Genomic DNA, 18,559 nt, shown 5'->3' on the forward strand with positions numbered 1-18,559 from the left:
ATTATGTTTATATACAAAAATAGGAAGGAATAAGTACAATTAACTTTGCTTAAGATGGGTGTGAAATTTTTGATTAGGATATTTATGTTTCTGCACTGCTTTTTGAAAAGGTTACTTTGCTTGAACTGCCGAAGGCTATACTGGGCTCCGGTCAGCACTTAGCCTGTATTTCCATAGTTTCTACCTATGACGCCCAAAACATGGGTTTGAGCATTAATCCATTCTTCCTCCAAACAGAAGAAAAACTTTTTCAGTGACTCTATTTCCTTTAATCTGTTTGACATCAAGCTTATTTTAAGCACCTCTACAGAAATCAGCAGCCCCACTGAAGGTGGGATTTTTGTGTGTTTGTTTGTTTGTTTTGAGTAGTTCTTTTAGAAATGTGTGCGGAAATAGTAAAGATATTGCTGGCTTTGGTGAGATTGTAAAAACCCTTTGTGATCAGACAGTTCTAAGTATTATTATTGCATGTTATATACTCAGAAAGAATATTTTGGAATTATAGCTTTGCAACACTATGTACTAAATATACTATAAAAAAATGCATTACCTCTTGTAGTGAAGGATTTCAACAGCCCTTGCAGTCACTCCTTAGAGTTTTTCATCTTTAGAAACCAAATCACTCATTGTCTAAATAGCTGAACTTTCATCTCTATAAATAAGATACTTCAGCTTTGCACAATTCATTTAAAATGCTGACAAATAAGGATTCTCACTTGATTCTCAGTAGTTTTATTGTTTCGTTTCGTTTACTGTAGCAAATATATTTGTTGAAGATGAAACACAGGACTTGCATTTTTAGTAATGGAAGACTTCAGAATTAATCAGGGTCCATAAAATTTAGCGTTTGTTTCTGAGCAAAAAACCAATAATTTCTAGCACCTTTGTAGAAATAACATACAAATATAGAAAAAGGAGTATGTCTTCATTTTGGTAACAAATCTTTTAGTACAACAAAATTAAAGGGTAAATGTTTCTACAACAGATCTCTTCTTTCCTCTTGAATCAAGCCACCTTCTACTGAATTTCTTTTTGGTGCATCTTCCAAGTACATCCATTGCAATTCATCATGCTATGGCAGCCCTCATCACCTGCACTTTGATTATCTATTATGCTGATTATTGCTACCACTGTCTTTCTCATCTGCATATTTCACATATGATTTTGCTATAGTTTCTCCAGAATTCTACTGCGAAGAATAGCATCAGAACTTTAACTCCACTGTGGTGACCAAATTCTCCCCCACCTGCACAGTCAGCTGAAATGTCTCCAGTCATTGGCTTTTTTTTCTTGTACATAAAAGAGCAACTGTTCTCTCCGTTTTCTCCCTGGGCTCATATATCTAAAGAAACTGTCTCTCTCCTATGCAACAGTTGATCACTTTCTCTTTATTGAAATATCTTCTCTAAAGAATTTTTTTCCATAAGACCTGTCATTGGCAAGCACCTGGTAAGAAGGTTATGTGAGTGGGATGCGTAAGCCTGAGGCCTTTGTCTTCTGGCGAGGCGTGAACGAACACTGGTAGCTACCCTCGTGTATCATGAAAGTATCTCTCAAAGGCATTGTGAAACTTAAATGGCATTGAGAAAGGTTTTAACATTTGGGTCAGTCAAGATGCTCTATTCGTAATTTTTTTGATAAATTTTAGATCGTTGGTGATGCTTTTTACAAAAAAGAGTGAAATGGAAATACTCCATCAAATGCCATAGGCAATTTCTGAAGCAGAAAATACCACCACCATGCCTGGATTATTATTTTTATTAGTTATTCAGTTCTTGGATGGTAGCTCTAAGCTATGGCAAAGGCTTAGAATGAATTCTGCTGTTTCCAGGTAAAAAAAATCAGTATGTACTTGTGCCGTGCTGTACACATGCTGAGTACAGCGCTTTCCCACTCATCTGTAATTTTTTTTTGAGTAGATGAGCATCATTCAGACTCATAGTGACCTCCAACTTTCATAAATTTCCCTCAAATTTTTAGTTGACTAGAGCTGGAATAGAGTTTCAGTAACAAGTGCTTGAGTGCATAAGCCTGTGAGTTCATAGGTGTCTAAATGCGAGACTTGTATTGCCTTAAGTGAGACTTGTGGCATTTCAAAATCCCATTCTTCAGTGTCAGATTACAACACTAGAAGGAACCTGCTTTTGAAAACTGTAAACATGCATCCTTGCTCACATACCCTAAGTGAGCTGGTTTTCAAAATGGTTAACTATGCAGAAGCACTCAGTAACTCAAAGTCAGTACTACCTATATTTAAATGCAGGAAACTGGATTGTACGAATATAACTTAGTGACCTTTTAAAAAAAAAATAAAGACCAAGCTATACATTTTTAAGGCTTCTTAAAACAATAATTAATACTTGATTGGTTTGAATATCTAACTTGTAATCAAGAGCCTTCTGAGTCGGTGGTTGGCAAAAGTTTATGAAATGGTCTTCTCTTTTTGTACTAGACATACACTGAAAAGATCTGTTTCATTGTTTGAGGTAGGTTAATTTTTTTAGTCACTACTCAATATTTGGTAGGTTAGGATTTCAACTGAAAAAAATCCATTGAAACTTTAGCTTTTAATCATTAAAAGCTAACAATCAACTTTAATTCAATGTTTGGGGTTTTTTCCCTCTCCTTAATCTTGCAAATAAAAGCTTCATAACCTGACCATCTCAATGTGAGGTCTTAAATTACCATTTCGAGCCACAACAGTGGTATTTGCAAAAATATCATTTTTTTCTCTGCAATGGTAGCATGCACATGTTTTTCCAGACTGGCTACCTCCCTGTAGGAACGGATATTTAAAAGGAGTTACGCAGCTTCCCAGTCCACACAGCAGCGTTGCTCGCACTACTGGGAGTTCCTGCAACACTTGCGCTTGTTTGTGGAACAGCTTTGTTTTAAAATCTAAGAAAACCAGAAAGCTAATAACTTATTTTTACATGTGCTTTTATGGTGTAAAACAAATTTATAGAAATGCCAGGTACAAGCCACTACTATGACCTTGGAGTAACCCAGTGATTGATTATATACCTACACATATGTATAAATGACAACATTTCTTTTATACACTGTCTCCCTTTAGAAATATTTCTTCCTTGTGCTACTTGCCGTACAGCAAATACAGCCCACAGTACACCAGGAGGGAAGTGATGTATAATTCTAATTTTATTCTGCTTTTAATGTTTGCATATTCTAGGTAGTCACTGTAATAGTCCACTTTTCTTGTTGCTGTGACCTTTGAGGTGCTGCGCAGGTCTCAGCTGCCAGTCCTGCTGGGCCGCAGGTACCAGGTCACCAACGAGCCTCCTCTGACCAGTGTCATGTGTCTCTCTCCTTGCGTTGACCTGGAGACACCCTGTCAAGAAACAGCTACACCGTGGGCTGCAGCTTTTCTAGATAAACACACCTTTGCTTACTTGTCATGGCTAATGGGGCTACAAGCTCCATCCGCTGTGTGTGCTCAGTGTCTGTGGCCATGTGCTGGCAGCGAGGGGGCTGCGGGGCAGCCGCTGTGAGGAGAGGTGTCTGGGGCTGCCCCGTGCTGGACCCAGACGGTTCCACACAGCCCCACCACAGAGCACCACCCAGCCAGTCAGTGGGGCTGATGGCTCTTCTGGAGGAATGTTCTCCAGAAAGGGCAAAAAGCTGCACAGGCAGTGAGGAGTGAGGGGAACAGTGTGAGGAACAGCCGGGCCGGCAGCCAGGGCGGAGGCGAGAAGGTGGGCAGTCAGTCAGTGATGGCAGGGTGAAGCTGGGCCTGGGGAGACAGTGGGGATGGGGGGTTTTAGTTTTTATCTGTGGTTCTCATGATGCAACTCTATTGTAACTGACAATAAATTAAATGAAATTTCCCCGAGCCAAATCTGTTTTGCCCATGATGGTAACTGGTGAGTGATCTTCCCATCTTTATCGTGACCCATGAGCTGTTCCATCTTATCTTCTCCCCCGTCCTGTTGAGGCGGAGAGTGGCTGGGTGGGTGGCTGCCAGCCAGCCTGGGTCAGCCCACCACCCTGTTCTGCTTGCCATCATTCAATATTGATTTTTATCCTCTCAGAAAGACTGAATTTTATAGAAAGAATAACTCATACCCCACCTTTTTTGCCTTGATGGCTTACCTGAGAAAGGAGAAGGAAATTGTTTTGAGCTTTAGGTGATAAACCTAGATTTGTTTTTACATAAATTTGCTTTCCTGCTCTTGAAAGTGCATTAAGTCTTAAAGTTTTAATCTACTTTTAGTAAAATCTAAGTCCTCTCCCTGAGATAGTTGAAGTAGATGTGAAATAGATGAAGGGAAGGGAAGGGAAGGGAAGGGAAGGGAAGGGAAGGGAAGGGAAGGGAAGGGAAGGGAAGGGAAGGGAAGGGAAGGGAAGGGAAGGGAAGGGAAGGGAAGGGAAGGGAAGGGAAGGGAAGGGAAGGGAAGGGAAGGGAAGGGAAAAGATACTTTAATAGACAAGGTACAGAACGCTGAAAAAGCCACTATAATCTTTGGGTTTTGTCTTTAAATTGTATTCAAATTTATTGTATTGACTGTTTCACAGTACCTGATAATTTCTGAGCTGAGAATGTGCAGGCTTTCAGAGGTTTGTGAAATGTGCTTCTTACTGTCATGTAAGCAGAGCATCCAATTAAGCAAGCGTGGATTGACCTGAAGAATATGCTAAAATGGATAGGAATAGAGGAAAAAACTCCACTTACTACTGCATCCAGTGCTTCATTTTCATTCTCCAAGCTGGGAAATGTTTCTGTTTTCAATTTTTCTAGTTTTTTTTAACACAGGAAAAAATAATACCTTAGCCAAAATATTGGAACTCCATTGATTTTAAAATGTTCATCTGTGATCCTTCTGTAGCCTCTGTGTGGCACTGAAAAGTGGTGGCAGGAAACAAACAAACAACAAACCGGATTTTTTATTTGTCACCCAGAGTTCGGGCTGCCCCTCCATCACGTGTTTGTCTCGCCACTGAGTCACTGAGCTTACAGTATTGTGTAACTTTCATTTCTGTGGAGTCTTGTTATATTAGAAAAATTCTTCCAAAGAAAGCAACAATTATGACATAAGCACATCTGGCTCTTGCAAATTATTCTTTATTAAGCTTTCATTTAATTACATGTGCTGAAAGGTCTGCTTTTGATTACTGTAATTTTTTTTATTTGTCCATCTGAATGATAGTAATGTTAGAAATTACATACAAACCACCTGGCTTTTTTCTCACTAATAAGGCAAAGTTTACATAGATTTATGTGTAGAAGAGGGATTAGGATCTTCCCTGTTTATGGTAGAAGAATTATTGCTGATGCTAATTCAAGGTGAGAGTTTAAATTTGGTCACTGGAAGGAAATTAAACCTATTTGTTTTTATTCAGTAAACACTTTAGATTGATAGGAATAGTTTATTTTAACATACAGGTCTTGTATTTTGTTTCAGTTAAACTTTTTTAAAAGTTCCATGAAGGTGTTTTTTATGTTTTCATCACTATTTACAGGAATTTTTAAGGCCTACATACTTAATAGCATTTATAGAAGTTACAACAAGATGGTGTTGCCTATTTCGACTTTTGTTGCTATCTAGAGAAGTTGCAGCTTTGCCTTTTAGTAGGAAATGGTTCCTATGCGAGCTCCCAGTAGAGGTTCTGGAGTTGGCGGGTAATTTCTTGGTAAGAACAGAAAGACCAGAAGTGTTGTTGGTTTTGCTAGGGGTTTATACCTAACTTTCATAACCAGCCTTATCACTTTGCCATTTTATTTTTTTAGTATATGGACACAGTATGATATTTTGCTCTTTACCGTGACCTTCATTAGTTAGAAACAAACAAACAAACAAATCAGCTAAAAGTCAAATTAAGAAAAAAGGTATTGGTGTGTGGGAGTTTTCCAGTTTTGTTTTGTTTTGGTTTGGTTTTGGTTTTGGTTTTGTTTTTTTTTTTGAAAATAACAACAAGGAAAAATCCAGAAAGTGCTGAAAAAAAAAAATCTATAATTCCTTTAAGAGAAGAAACAGCAGAGCAAGAGAAATTAAGTCTATTTACAGCTTCTTTTTTTAGGGATATTGCAGGAATAAATTGTATATCTTCTTGTCTTCCAGCAACTGTATGCAGCTCAGCTGGCAAGCATGCAAGTTTCTCCTGGAGCCAAAATGCCATCCACTCCACAACCACCAAATACGACAGGGGCACTCTCACCCACTGGCATGAAAAACGAGAAGAGAGGGACCAGCCCGGTAACTCAAGTTAAGGTATTTTTCAGCAAAGAAAGAAGTTGGTGTCTGAAAACGGCTGTGAAATTATACAGTATATTTAATTGTTTTCCAGTTGGAAGTTGAACCGCGTGAAAATTATTCAATATTCAAAGAAAATTTTCAGTTTTAGTACTGTATTATCAGTATAGAGAAAGGAAGAAAAAGTATTCACTTCTTGCTTCCAAAAATATCAGGCGTCCCTCTTCCCACCACAGGCAGCACAACAGATTCATCAGTAAAATGTGATATTTTCAAGATTTCAGTTTGTAATCTGGTAATGCACGCAAATGGCATCCATTTCATGAATTGTATCAGGTTGAACTTTTGAGTATCTTAAAGTACTGTACTAGCTTATATTGTTAGGACACGAGAGATTGTGGATCTTCTAATTATTTTACAAATCTCTAGCTGTACGTATTCTACAATTTTGGAAAAAGCCTCATATGAAAATAAGATGTAAGTCAGGACTCCGAGGAAAACATTGTGTCACTGCAGATTGATTCGACTTTTGCTGATTTCACACAGCTGCTGACAGCCGGGCTGCTCCTTGTTGGTTTTGCGCCATTGCTGAATGCTCGTGCCTGCTTATTCTCACTTGCTTGGAACCAGGCAGCTACAACATGGCATTTGCCAGCAGCTTGAAATGAGCATCGAGCACCCCCTGAAATCTGTGGTGCAGCAGTACCTTTGGGTGGAACTGGCTGGCTTTTATTGCTGTGTTCTCCTGTGGCTGATCTGAATTTCCTGAGACCAAATATGCTGAGAAACATTTACTTGGAGCTGTAAAAAAACACCGACATTTAGATGTTTTATAAATTTGAATGATAGCACTATAAATGCAGAACTATTACATACGTCTAAAGAAGGCATATAGTGACTTTGTGGAGAGAGAATGCTTTTTTTTTGTTAGTTGCTAACACCTTACAGGCACACAGCCTCCAATCAGCCTGGGAAGATTTTACTCACTTGAAGTGAGGGTTTTTGGTTTTTTTTACTTTTTCGACGTGAGTATAAAATATCATTTGTTTTTTCATTATCATCAATCATCATGGTAAAGCGTGGGTGAGTAGATATTTCTGCCTGGGCTGATAAATTTCTGTGACATTTTTTGCTAGGCTGAGAGTACTAATAAATAAAAACTACTCCATTATGGCCAGATCTAACATTTATTTAGCAAAGCGTTCACTTTCCTTAACTGTAGATGTGTATTAGTCTAATATTTTACCTCTTGTAATCCAATGCCAGGCTTGAGAGCAGTCAGTGAAATTTACCACATATGCAGAGTTTGTTATGGTCAATACAGAAGCCACCAAAAGCAAAGCCCAACTGTTTCAGCAAAGTTGCCATAGTCTAGTGATACCTAACACCAGTGATTTATGGTATTGAGAATATACTACTGACTACTTTAATGTGAAAAAGTAATTTCATAAGTGACTGAGCCAAATGGATCTACACCAAACCAAACCTTTACTATATGAGTAAAATTTTCCCTGGTTAAATTCAAGCACATATCTCCTTGAACCAAGGCCAACACCATTCCAGCTTTGTGGCCAGCTGAGTCCTATTACAGAACTGACCACATGCAAATTCTTGGGGGTTTCCCTACATAATTTAACTTGAATGGACTTAAATATATGTTAACAGAAAAGAAGTATTTTTATTCTTATTTTTATTAAGAACACTTTTGCTTTGAAAATATTAAACAACAAGTACTTCATGTGAACAAATACCAACGGCTAATGAAGAAATTCATTATTAGTATAAAAGCACTCTGATAAACTAGTACCTATATGCTGTCTTTGTGAATTGTTAACCTTTATAAGACATGGCAGTGTTGATGGTCATGCATTACTTAACAAATCCTCTATATTTTTTCTGTTATGAAACACTTGTTTGTATATACTACATACATCATTTATAAAAGTGGAATTCTTTCACAGGAGTTAGATCTTTCAAAAAGTAATGATAGGTTTGTGGTGGGTTTTTTTGTTTTTGTTTTTTTTTTAAGTCAGTGGCCAGAATGTTTTCCAGGTTTTTGGTCACCTCACAGAAATGAGAATGCTGTCTTGAAGTACAAACAAACAGGTTCTGGCAGCGTTTAGAGTGTTTGGTTGGTTGGTTGGTTATTTTTTTCACATGATTATATCAGTACCTGACAGGAAATTCTTTAGAAATTGAACATGGTAGTGTAGGTTGGTGTGTGTAACTGCTCACAGTACCTAGTCTGACGAACTCCATAGTCTGAAAGGGGCTCTGAACTCTCATAGAAATTTATTGAAGCCACCTTGTATCTGTGCAAGGAAACAGCTTGCGTGTAAACATGGCCACAAAGCACCAGAATGGACTGTGTCCCTTAAACTTTTGTGTTTCTGCTTTCACTTGGACTCTGAACAGGTGTGGACATTGGTGCACACTGCAAGGTCAGGAAGAATCAAAATGTCAAGCAGTTTCATGGAAACAGTTTACAACTAGAGCTATGATGGCATTAAAAATACCTGGGTTTTTTACATTTTCCTGTTTAATGCATTGTATATGATCAAACCAACTTTGCTAAATCACCATCCGAGACAATGGAAAAGATGAGACAATGCAGTGTATTATTGTATTCTGACATATATTTCTAAGCTTTGAAGTGATCAGTGCAGTGTTTTAAAATATGAACAATATTTTCTTGTATCCAGCATAAATCTGCTTTGGGCATATTTTAAATGAGAGATCTGTCTTACTGAGCTTTTTAATTACAGAAAATCACTGTTTCATAATTTTCCAAATGCTCTGTGTTGTTTAACACATTAAGGAAAAGGAAAAATCGCAAAGAATGGGAAGAAGGTTACATTGTATCTATTCTGATCAAAGAAATTAATTTCTTGAATGAGTCTTCTTCCAAAAATTAAGATATTTCTTAGATGGACTTATTCTCCTATAGCACTGAAACAAAATAGGTGTCAGAGAGAATTTCTTCCATAATTGCATCTGAATGTATCAGAAGATACAAAAGTGCTGATACGAGATTTACAGACCCTTAAAAAAATTCCTCTACTTATGCAAATAAACGTACAGATACACTAAAGGTTGTATGCAGCAGAAATAACTACAGAGCACAGAAATAATTAAAGAAGTATCAAACGAGAAGCAGAATAGCATTTATGTGAAAAAATATTGGGTTTACATAAATCCGTCAAAAATTCATGGCATTGCAATAATAAAGTATTGTAAAATATATAAAATTAAATAGTAGAAAATAAATTTTGAAATGCATCTAGTATGCATTCATTACCATAGTAAGCCAAGGAATTTGAATTCAGTGAAATTCTTATCTTCTATTATGGGGCAACAGCATAGATTATTTTACTAAACAAAACATACACTCAAAATAAGATGCACGGAATGTATAAGTTAGCAGCAGCATTAAATGCGGGCCAAAGAAATGTCAGGGTTTCCAAATGATTCTTTCATAGAAACACTTCTGATTTCTTAGTTTCTAATACATTTTAGAATAAGCTACATAACTTATTTTTATAGTGCCAGGAACTTTTCAAATAGAACCAATGCAAAAGCATTACTGAGCTGCTGGAAATTTTAAATAATTCTTTGTAAATGCCCTAGGTTAATTTAGATCTCTGAAAACACATTAGGAAATTAAGCTGTAATGTGAGTTAATTCAAATTTTAATTTGGTAAAAAGAACGATCCAGCCACATAGTTAATGTAAATAGAAGCATAACACAGAGAAATTAATGAGGTTTCCTTTGGTTGAATCTTAAAGGAGGCAGATAATTAGCTTCTTTTGTTATTATTGCTGGAGAATGTGGTATTGTCTTCGAGGTGTAAAGTAACTGGTGCTTGCAAAATGATGTGTTCATTTGTCTTTTCCTAATAATTATTTACATTAAACTCTTGTAGGATGAAGCAGCGCAGCCACTGAATCTTTCAGCCCGACCCAAAACAGCTGAACCTGTCAAATCCCCAACATCTCCGACACAGAACCTCTTCCCAGGTAGTAAAAGCAGTCCAGTGACAGTGACGAACAAGAGTGGCATCCCCAGCCCGCTTGGTGGATCTCTGGGAAGAGGATCCTCTTTAGGTAACTAATCTGTCCTGGGAAAAGGAGGAAACTGTCACGTTTTCTACATGAAGTCTCAGCACACTTACTTCTGAATTAAGAACATGTTTGGGGCTTATATTCCTGTTTAAAATGGAAAAAAGAAATCACAGGAAAGATTTTCAAAGAACTCTTGAATGCCAAGGTTTTACTAGAGTAACCACAGTGTTGCAGCAGTGATATGCGTCTTCAAGAAACACAGCAAATAAATATACAACATGAGAAATATACATACAAACAAATATATGCACATACATACAAATACATAAATAAAAATACATATATAAAACATATATAAGAGGTTTCTATTAATATTGCCCTAAAGACGTCAATCAGGTGTATACAAAGTTCACATTTGAATTTTGTCCTCTGGATTAAACAAACAAAAAAATCTTTGCCTGCACATAAAGCCTGACTAGATACTAAACCTACACACAAAATGGCTCATGTGATCAGTGTACATGCAATGAAGAGTGTAACATAGCTTAAAATAAACAAGTTTTCAAGCAGGGGCAGGGAAGACTCAGTATCTCTGTGGTTTACAGTAAACCAGAAGCCAGGCACAAAGGTAACTCCAAATGTGCTTTTCAGCTACTTAGACCAAATATGCCATTAGTTTTACCCAGAACAGCGTTCTAAAAGAAATCTAACCCTATGCATTCTGTGTATTAAGTTCATCTTACCAAGACCATATGCTGAATATATATATTTTTTTCTTTTTTAGCAAAGACAGTAAGGCTTCAGTCCAGACAGTATATTATGTGTTCATTTTGTTATTTGTTCACCCGTCTGTTAAGCTTTTGTTAATTCAAATTATTGCAAATAGGGAATTTTGACCTATGTTCAAGATTCTTTAATTAAGATATAAAGCTTATTAAGTAATGAAACAAAATTGATCTGAAAACTATGTATGGAGACTATCTTAACCAGCCAAGAAACAGAATCAAGAGCTGCAAAATGATCAGCCCTAAAGTTCAAACAGAAAATTTTAACAGTGACTAAATGCTTACTACAGACCACTTATTCACAATCTGTAACTCAAGTGTACTTGTAAAATATATAGAAACACTTGTGAATAATGAACAGATATGTTAAATACATACATTAAATATATAAAAATTATTATTTGTTCCATTCTCAAAGCACTTGGGAACATCATGATCTCTGAAAGATACTCTCTGCAGCTAACTAGATAATTTACCTGTCAATTTATTTCTGGTTATCACTGCACTAACATTAGAAAGTAGAGAGTTTGAAATCATAGCAATCCAGAGAAATGGCTGGAGGAGATACACCTGAAGTGTGAACATTTTTCATGTCAAGTCATAAAAACATTTCCTCTCAATCCTTAAGCGTAAAAGAAGCCAGGGAAGCATTGTGAAAAATCAGCAAGCAATGTAGGCGCTTTTGCTCCATTTTTATGATAACTTTAAGTGAGACTTGGGAGTCTGAGTCTCATTAAAAGTTATGCATATATGGTTCCCAGCTTACTTAGGCTCCAGAATGGAACTTCACTGCTGAATCGATTCAGAGCACTGGAAACTTTACCCCCCAGGAAAAACGTTTGTTTTCTAGTATGTTACTTCTTTTTGGAAAGGGGTGCTTCATTCAGACAGAAAACATCACAGTTCCATCTAAAACATCACAGGTTGTGTCTCTTCTCATCTAGACCCACAGTATTAAACCAATTGTTTGGTTTCAAGGATAAAGCTGAGAAACCCTTAATCTTACCTTTTTTTATTTTCAAATAATTCGGGGTCCTTCGAGGTTGAATTTGCCACATTTTACTCAATGGAACTTCAATAAAGTCCAAAGAATATTAAAATTATGTTTGAATGAGAACTCCAAGCCTTAGTTTTGTTGGTTTGTTTTTATTGTTTATTTGTTTGTTTGGGTTTAAGTGTGTTTGTGTTTTTTGGTTCGTTGGTTGGGTTTTAGTTTTGTTTTGTGTTTTTGTTTGTTTGTTTGTTTCTCTTTATAGTGGACTGTTAGTAAGTACACACATCTAACAAATTTGGAGCTTTTATAAAAGACATTTGCTTGTCAGGCAGTTGTATGGGTCACGGACAAATGTTGATTGCTCAAAATTTCCTAGCTAGAATACTTATACAGAAATCTATGCATGTGCAGTATAGAGGATACTCTCACGCAGGAACAGGTAAATCATGTTAAATCTTCATCACAAAACCACAAAAAAAAAAAACCCAGTCACCAAATAATTTCTGTTGATTGGTCTTAAATAAGAAACTCTATCTGGGGTACTCATCTTTGCCTCTAGAATTCATTTTAAGATGTGACAGAAATGTTTTGTGAGTTTGATACATGTTTAAAAGTTTCTCTTTCTGTCCAGAGTGATAGAAAGAAAACCATATTTTCTCCAGTGACTTAGAGCTTTATACTTATGTTAAGGTGATAACAAGCTTTGTCTCCCAAAAGTAACTGTGTTCGTTCTGAAATTAAAAATTAAGTGTATGGAGTGATGGTTCTCTCAATAAAGAAATTCTAAAAATAGACACAGACTTTCATGGACAAGTAAACAAAATTTAATTATCCTTTGTTTATTTTATTAATATTTCAAAGGCTTCCCACTTAAGCTTCAGAATACTGCTGTCTTAAACATGTATTTAAGTTTGCGCTTCGGGTCCATGAGTATGCTCAGATACCTCTATATCAGGCTATGCTAATACCTGAGTGGTTGTATTTATAACAGCAAAATAAATGCACAGGCTTATCAATAACTTATTTAGATTAGTTCAGCATCCAAACAGACAATTGCCACTCCTCCTCCTTTTGTAGATGTTAGCTTGGTACAGTTCTAACAGTATGAGAACTTAGTGCTTACGCCAGATTCTAATTAGCACAATTACCTAAATAAAGTGTGTTCTCTGTTTATAGATATCCTTTCCAGTCTTAATTCACCTGCCCTATTTGGGGACCAGGACACAGTAATGAAAGCTATTCAGGAGGCTCGAAAAATGAGAGAGCAGATCCAAAGGGAGCAGCAGCAGCAACAGCAGCCGCATGGTGTTGATGGAAAATTGCCCTCCATGAATAACATGGGTCTGAACAACTGCAGGAATGAAAAGGTAATGTCTCCCATTGCCACTGTCATTCATTCTTCTTTTCCTTTCTTATTTTTATATAAAATTTCTTTTTAGAGCTTTTAGCCATCTCTGATTTCATGTTAAACACACCTTGTCACTTCTCGGTGCTGTGCTACAAACTTCTCTACGTTTACATGACAGCATTCCAAAAAACAGTCCTGTGCACTCATGAGATTAAGCTGTAAGCACACACATAAGAATGTGGAAAATTGGTTGAAGCTACTATTGTTTGTGGTCACTAGATTTTGAATTATGCTTTTGAGAATGCTTGGATTCATAAATATGGCAAAAGGCCAGTTATGTACTAGCATGGTTGAGTATTACAGTTCTAGTGCACGTATCTGAGTGTGCCTGAATCTGTGACTCAGATGCAACAAAATATATAGGCTCAAAAGAGTGCCTTTGGCTTTTAGTTTCAATGGGAAATTAGAGATCAAAGTTCTTTGTTGAATCTTGGCCATAGTTTCCAAACACTAAAAAGAAATGGGGCATTACGATAAAACAATAAATTGGAGAAAGTGGTGAGAAAATGTGACCAGCGTTAGATTGAGGAGGACGCCATTCAGTTTACCAAATAGGCAGCTGGGATCGTATCAGAAAGGTGAGGAACAGTTTCTATCACACACACACTTTAAGGACTGCTTCAAGGGCAAAGACATCTCTTGGAAAATTTTTTATATCTGTGTTGTCTTGCTTTGTGGCCTTTCTGAGGTTTACAAGATCTGCTCTGTGAGCAAGTCTCTGTGTGTATAACAGAGCCAGTGAACACTGAATCAGGTAACAGGCTGAGCAATAAGGAAGCGCTTTTGATTAAGAATGTCTCTCTGTTAGCTTCCCTAGAGGTGGCTCATGCTGCAAAAAAAATACAGTACATAAGTTATTTTTCACCACTGACAAAAAATGTACCACAATACTTATTCCGGTTAACTAGAAAGGGAAAATACTATCCCAGTTATTACTATGGCATTGGCAAATGGGAACAGTTATGATGCAATTTAGTAATGAATGAAAACCAACACATTCACTAGCCTATAAAGCCACTAGTGTTTCAGACTGTTTGGTGAAAAAAAAAAAAAGGTTGGAAAACAGGTAGCTTTCAATGCATGTAATTCATTAATGAAAATTCAGTGGTGTATCTGTATATTAGAGGGTAAGTTCTTATTGTCTTGGGGAAGGAGGGAAGATACTCCAAGGACAAACAGGAATTTTTAGGCCAGGTTGAGTATAAGACTCAACAGAATCTTAAACCGTGCATTTGATGATAGTATGATCTTTTCTCAACCCACATAGCAATACTCAATAAGTGGATTGTAGCAAGGCATGGCAAGTCAAAGAAATGTTGTAAACAGACCCATCAAAGATTGATAGCTACCTTTTAATCTGCATTTTATATTTTTGCTTGATAGGTTCTTTATAGTACTCAAAACAAGAGAAAAGCTCAGTGTCTAAAAAGATCTGGATTAATAATGTTTTTACAAGTCAAATTCAGATGGATATTTATATTTCTGCTAGCGTTAGTTTAAATGTCAGCATTGAAAAAGTCACTTAATACAGGTTGATACTATGAAAAATATAGAAATTAATAACTGATCAAACAGGCCATGTTCAGACAACACACTAATTGTAAAGCCCGTGTTTGTCTTAATTAACTAAGAGGTAGATGCTAAAGCCCATGTTATAAAAATAAAATAAATATCAGCCTATGATCAGTATTAAGAGTTTATAAAATTATGCTTATTTTAAAATATATTTTATGAGTTTCAGATGCATGAAGTTTAAAAATATCTAATACACTATAAGGGTTATTGAAGGAATTCTTAACATTTGATTTGACTTGGAAAAATAAGTATAAAAACGGCATCCACTTACTTATCAGGTTGTAACGCTGAGTATTTCCAGTCCCATGTTTACATCTTGTATTCGGTATAACAAATCTTTTACCTTTTAAAGCAGAACAGAGTCAGTAAGTGTTTCAGTGAATAATCTGATTTTTTTCTGTATCAGTTACTAGCAATACACAGATTGATGTGCAGCTTCCAGATTGAGGTTATACAGCAGGCAGTCAGAAGAAAAAGGTTTTTTTGCTTGCAAGTATAGCGGAGTCAATTGGAACTCTTTAACAAATACAAAAAACATCATTCTCAACTGCCATCTTTTATGGGGAGAGTTTTCATGGCAGCACTTGCAACTTTTAGAACCGAAGAATAAAACAGCAACAAGAAAATCTGTTGTTAAATCTCTCGGTGCCCTTACATAATTCTGTTGGTTTTATTTATTGTAGTTTGCAATACAGAGTGAACCATTAAGGCAGGAAATAGTTGTAATATGTACCCTGGTTTTAGCTTTGGTATGCTAGCCTGTTGTCCTTGCTCTGTAGATGCAAGAAAGGCAGGGTTTAAAAAAAAATGGGATATAAATCTGTCATTTAAAATAATTATATATCCCTACTCCCTATCCTAAAGAAAATAAAATAATTAAGTCAATCATGTATACTAAGGGAATATATTTATATTTTATAGCAAGTTTAAAATACATTAAAACCAGAAGCATCCTTTGCACAAACAGAATTCTAGAATACTCTTCTTTCTCCCTTTACCCTCTGCCTTTGAATTTTTACATTATGATGTATTTATTGATGGGCAGGATGATCAAAATGGGGGGGGTGAGGAAAGATAGAGCACTTCAATTAGAAAAATGTAATTCTGAAATAATTGTACACCAAGAAGATTGTGTATAGTTTCTGTCATAATCGCAGTGAAGCTTTGATAACAGTTGCAATTTTGGATTGGTTTCTTTTGAAGAATCAGGTCCCTATGTTTTCAGGACCAAATTTTCAGAAATTGGCTTCAGGTAATTAGACTTATATAAATGAGTAGCTAGAAGTCAGCACCAGAAAAAGATGACAAATTAATTGCCTGCAGCTGGTTTAAAAAAGCTATTGAGTTCTGGTCAGTTACTGGTCTTCAAGTTCAGATAGCTGGTAATAGTTTGTTGTGCAAATGATTGCGCTTACAAAATTATGTACATAGCTTCAAAGGCTGGGCTCAGGCCTTTTTGAAAATGTGTCATTTAAATCTCAGAAAGCTTTGTATTTGGTTAAAGACACAGAATTGAAAATTGCCTCTGTTCATATTCTGCTGTTCAAAAAAAAATCTACAAAGCTTTAGAAGTGTTCACAGAGATTCACTCATCAGAAAGACCAAAACAAAAACATGCAGCACTCTGCCACAGTCCAGCTCTGTCATTTGCTAAAGCATTAAGGTTAGGCTACACTTCCGAGATGATACCATTCTATGGGCATCTACAACTACGGAGTTATTTCAGTGTGTATACTGTTGTGGGTTAGGGTAGGCTGGTAAGCACTACACAGCTGCTCGATTACTCGCCTCCACTGGGATGGAGAAGTGAATTAGAAGGGTAAAAGTGATAAAACTCGTGGGCTGAGATAGTTTAATAATTAAAGCAAAACCTGTGCATGCAAGGCAAAGCAAAATAAGGAATTCGTTCACTGCCTTGCATCAGCAGGCAGGTGTTAAGCCATCTCCAGGAAAGCAGGGCTTCATCATGCATAGTGGTTACTCGAGAAGACAAATGCCAAACCTTCAAATGTTTCCCCTTCCTCCTTCTTGCCGCAGCTTTTATTGGGGTATATGAGATCATATGGTGTGGAATATCCCTTTGGTCAGTTGGGATCAGCTGTCCTGGCTGTGCTCCCCTCCCAACTTCTTGTGCAGCCCCAGCCTGCTCGCTGGCAGGCCAGCGTAAGAAACAGAAAAGGCCTTAACTCTGTGTAAGTGTTGTTCAGCAATAGCTAAAACATCCCTGTGTCATCAGCGCTGTTTTGGTCACAAATCCAAATCTCAGCACCATGCGAACTAAAATTAACTCACTCTGAACCAAAACCAGTACAGTGTATGCAAAGCAAAAAGTCATTATATCAGAGTTGACATTTTTTACTCCATCTGGTCCTGATCAGGTGTAGCCTGACTGAGGAAAGGGAAGAAGTAACTGCATCGGTAGTTTCAGTAAGTAAACAGAAACACTGGGGAAGGGGAGAGAATTAAGAAAAAAAAAAAAAGAAAATAGGCTACAGAGCTCTTTCCATATGAGATAAGCAAAAGTAAAATCATAGAAAAATTGGCTTTGTTTAGAGGATATGACTTTTTTTCCAGTCAAGACATGTTTACCTTCAAGAGAAAAAGAGTACTTAAAAAAAATTTGCATTGCTAGAGCTACTTGTATTTATTTTAGTATTTCAAACTAGCAGGATTGTCTAGAAAATTTGCTTTGATTTAAGGCTTTAAATGAACCTGAAAATGCTATATAATTTATAAGAGAACTGACACTATTTTTAAAAGGACCAGATCCTCTCTTTTTTGTGCATAAAGCATGAAAACAGTGACAAAAACACTCCAGAAGAATCTTTGTAGAAAATGTATAGGCAGAAATGTGTTAATTTCATTGGCGAAAAGTATAGGAAGTCAAGGTAAAACATACACCCAGTTAATAATCACATGTCTGCTAGACCCAAGGATGCACCCCCAGCAACCCATTTACTTACCCACAAAGTATATTCATTGAGATCTGAGAGGAAGCAGATTTAATATAACATATTTCTGTTTATATTCCTTTCCCACTCTTTTATAGATTTTCAGGCAACTGTGCATTTGTGGTAGGAAACCAGAATTAGACCCCAAAATAAATGACATGAGTCATCGCCCTCTTCCTGGGAATTATGGTACTTTAGCACCTCTTATAATGAGCCTTTTATTCCTTTCTTTTCTAAATCAAAGTTTTACAAGTTGAATCCACATAATTTATCCTAATATAGACCACAGTCTGTATGCAAAATGTGTACATTCTTAAAAATGTATATTATTTACCCATGGAGATGTTACAGTCTATTGATCAAATCCATATTTAGGCACTTGGATTTGACTTGATAAGCCATAACGACCCCTTTGGAGATGTTACGGTCTGCTGTATTTAGGGACTGTTAAATATGTGGATTATTGACACAATAGAGTGTAACAACTCCTCTGGAGCTGTTACGCTTCATCATTTCTATGAAGCTACTGCACATGCGTACAAACTTCGCCAGATAAAAACACTTCAGGAAGTCTT

The 18,559-nt window shown here is 36.5% G+C and overlaps 1 protein-coding gene across 17 annotated transcripts in view; it reads left to right on the forward strand.

Annotated features, from left to right (window-relative positions):
• Nucleotides 1-18,559, forward strand: part of SOX6 (SRY-box transcription factor 6) — a 384,531-nt gene that overhangs the window by 311,224 nt on the left and 54,748 nt on the right. For all 17 annotated transcript variants that reach the window (XM_065066134.1, XM_065066139.1, XM_065066137.1 and 14 more), the window contains 3 exons: nt 6,078-6,227; nt 10,133-10,313; nt 13,227-13,417. In XM_065066134.1, coding sequence (XP_064922206.1) covers nt 6,078-6,227; nt 10,133-10,313; nt 13,227-13,417 — 522 coding nt within the window. The remainder of the gene's footprint in view (nt 1-6,077; nt 6,228-10,132; nt 10,314-13,226; nt 13,418-18,559) is intronic.

The sequence above is a fragment of the Columba livia genome, chromosome 5, assembly GCF_036013475.1.
Source record: "Columba livia isolate bColLiv1 breed racing homer chromosome 5, bColLiv1.pat.W.v2, whole genome shotgun sequence".
NCBI lineage: Eukaryota > Metazoa > Chordata > Aves > Columbiformes > Columbidae > Columba > Columba livia.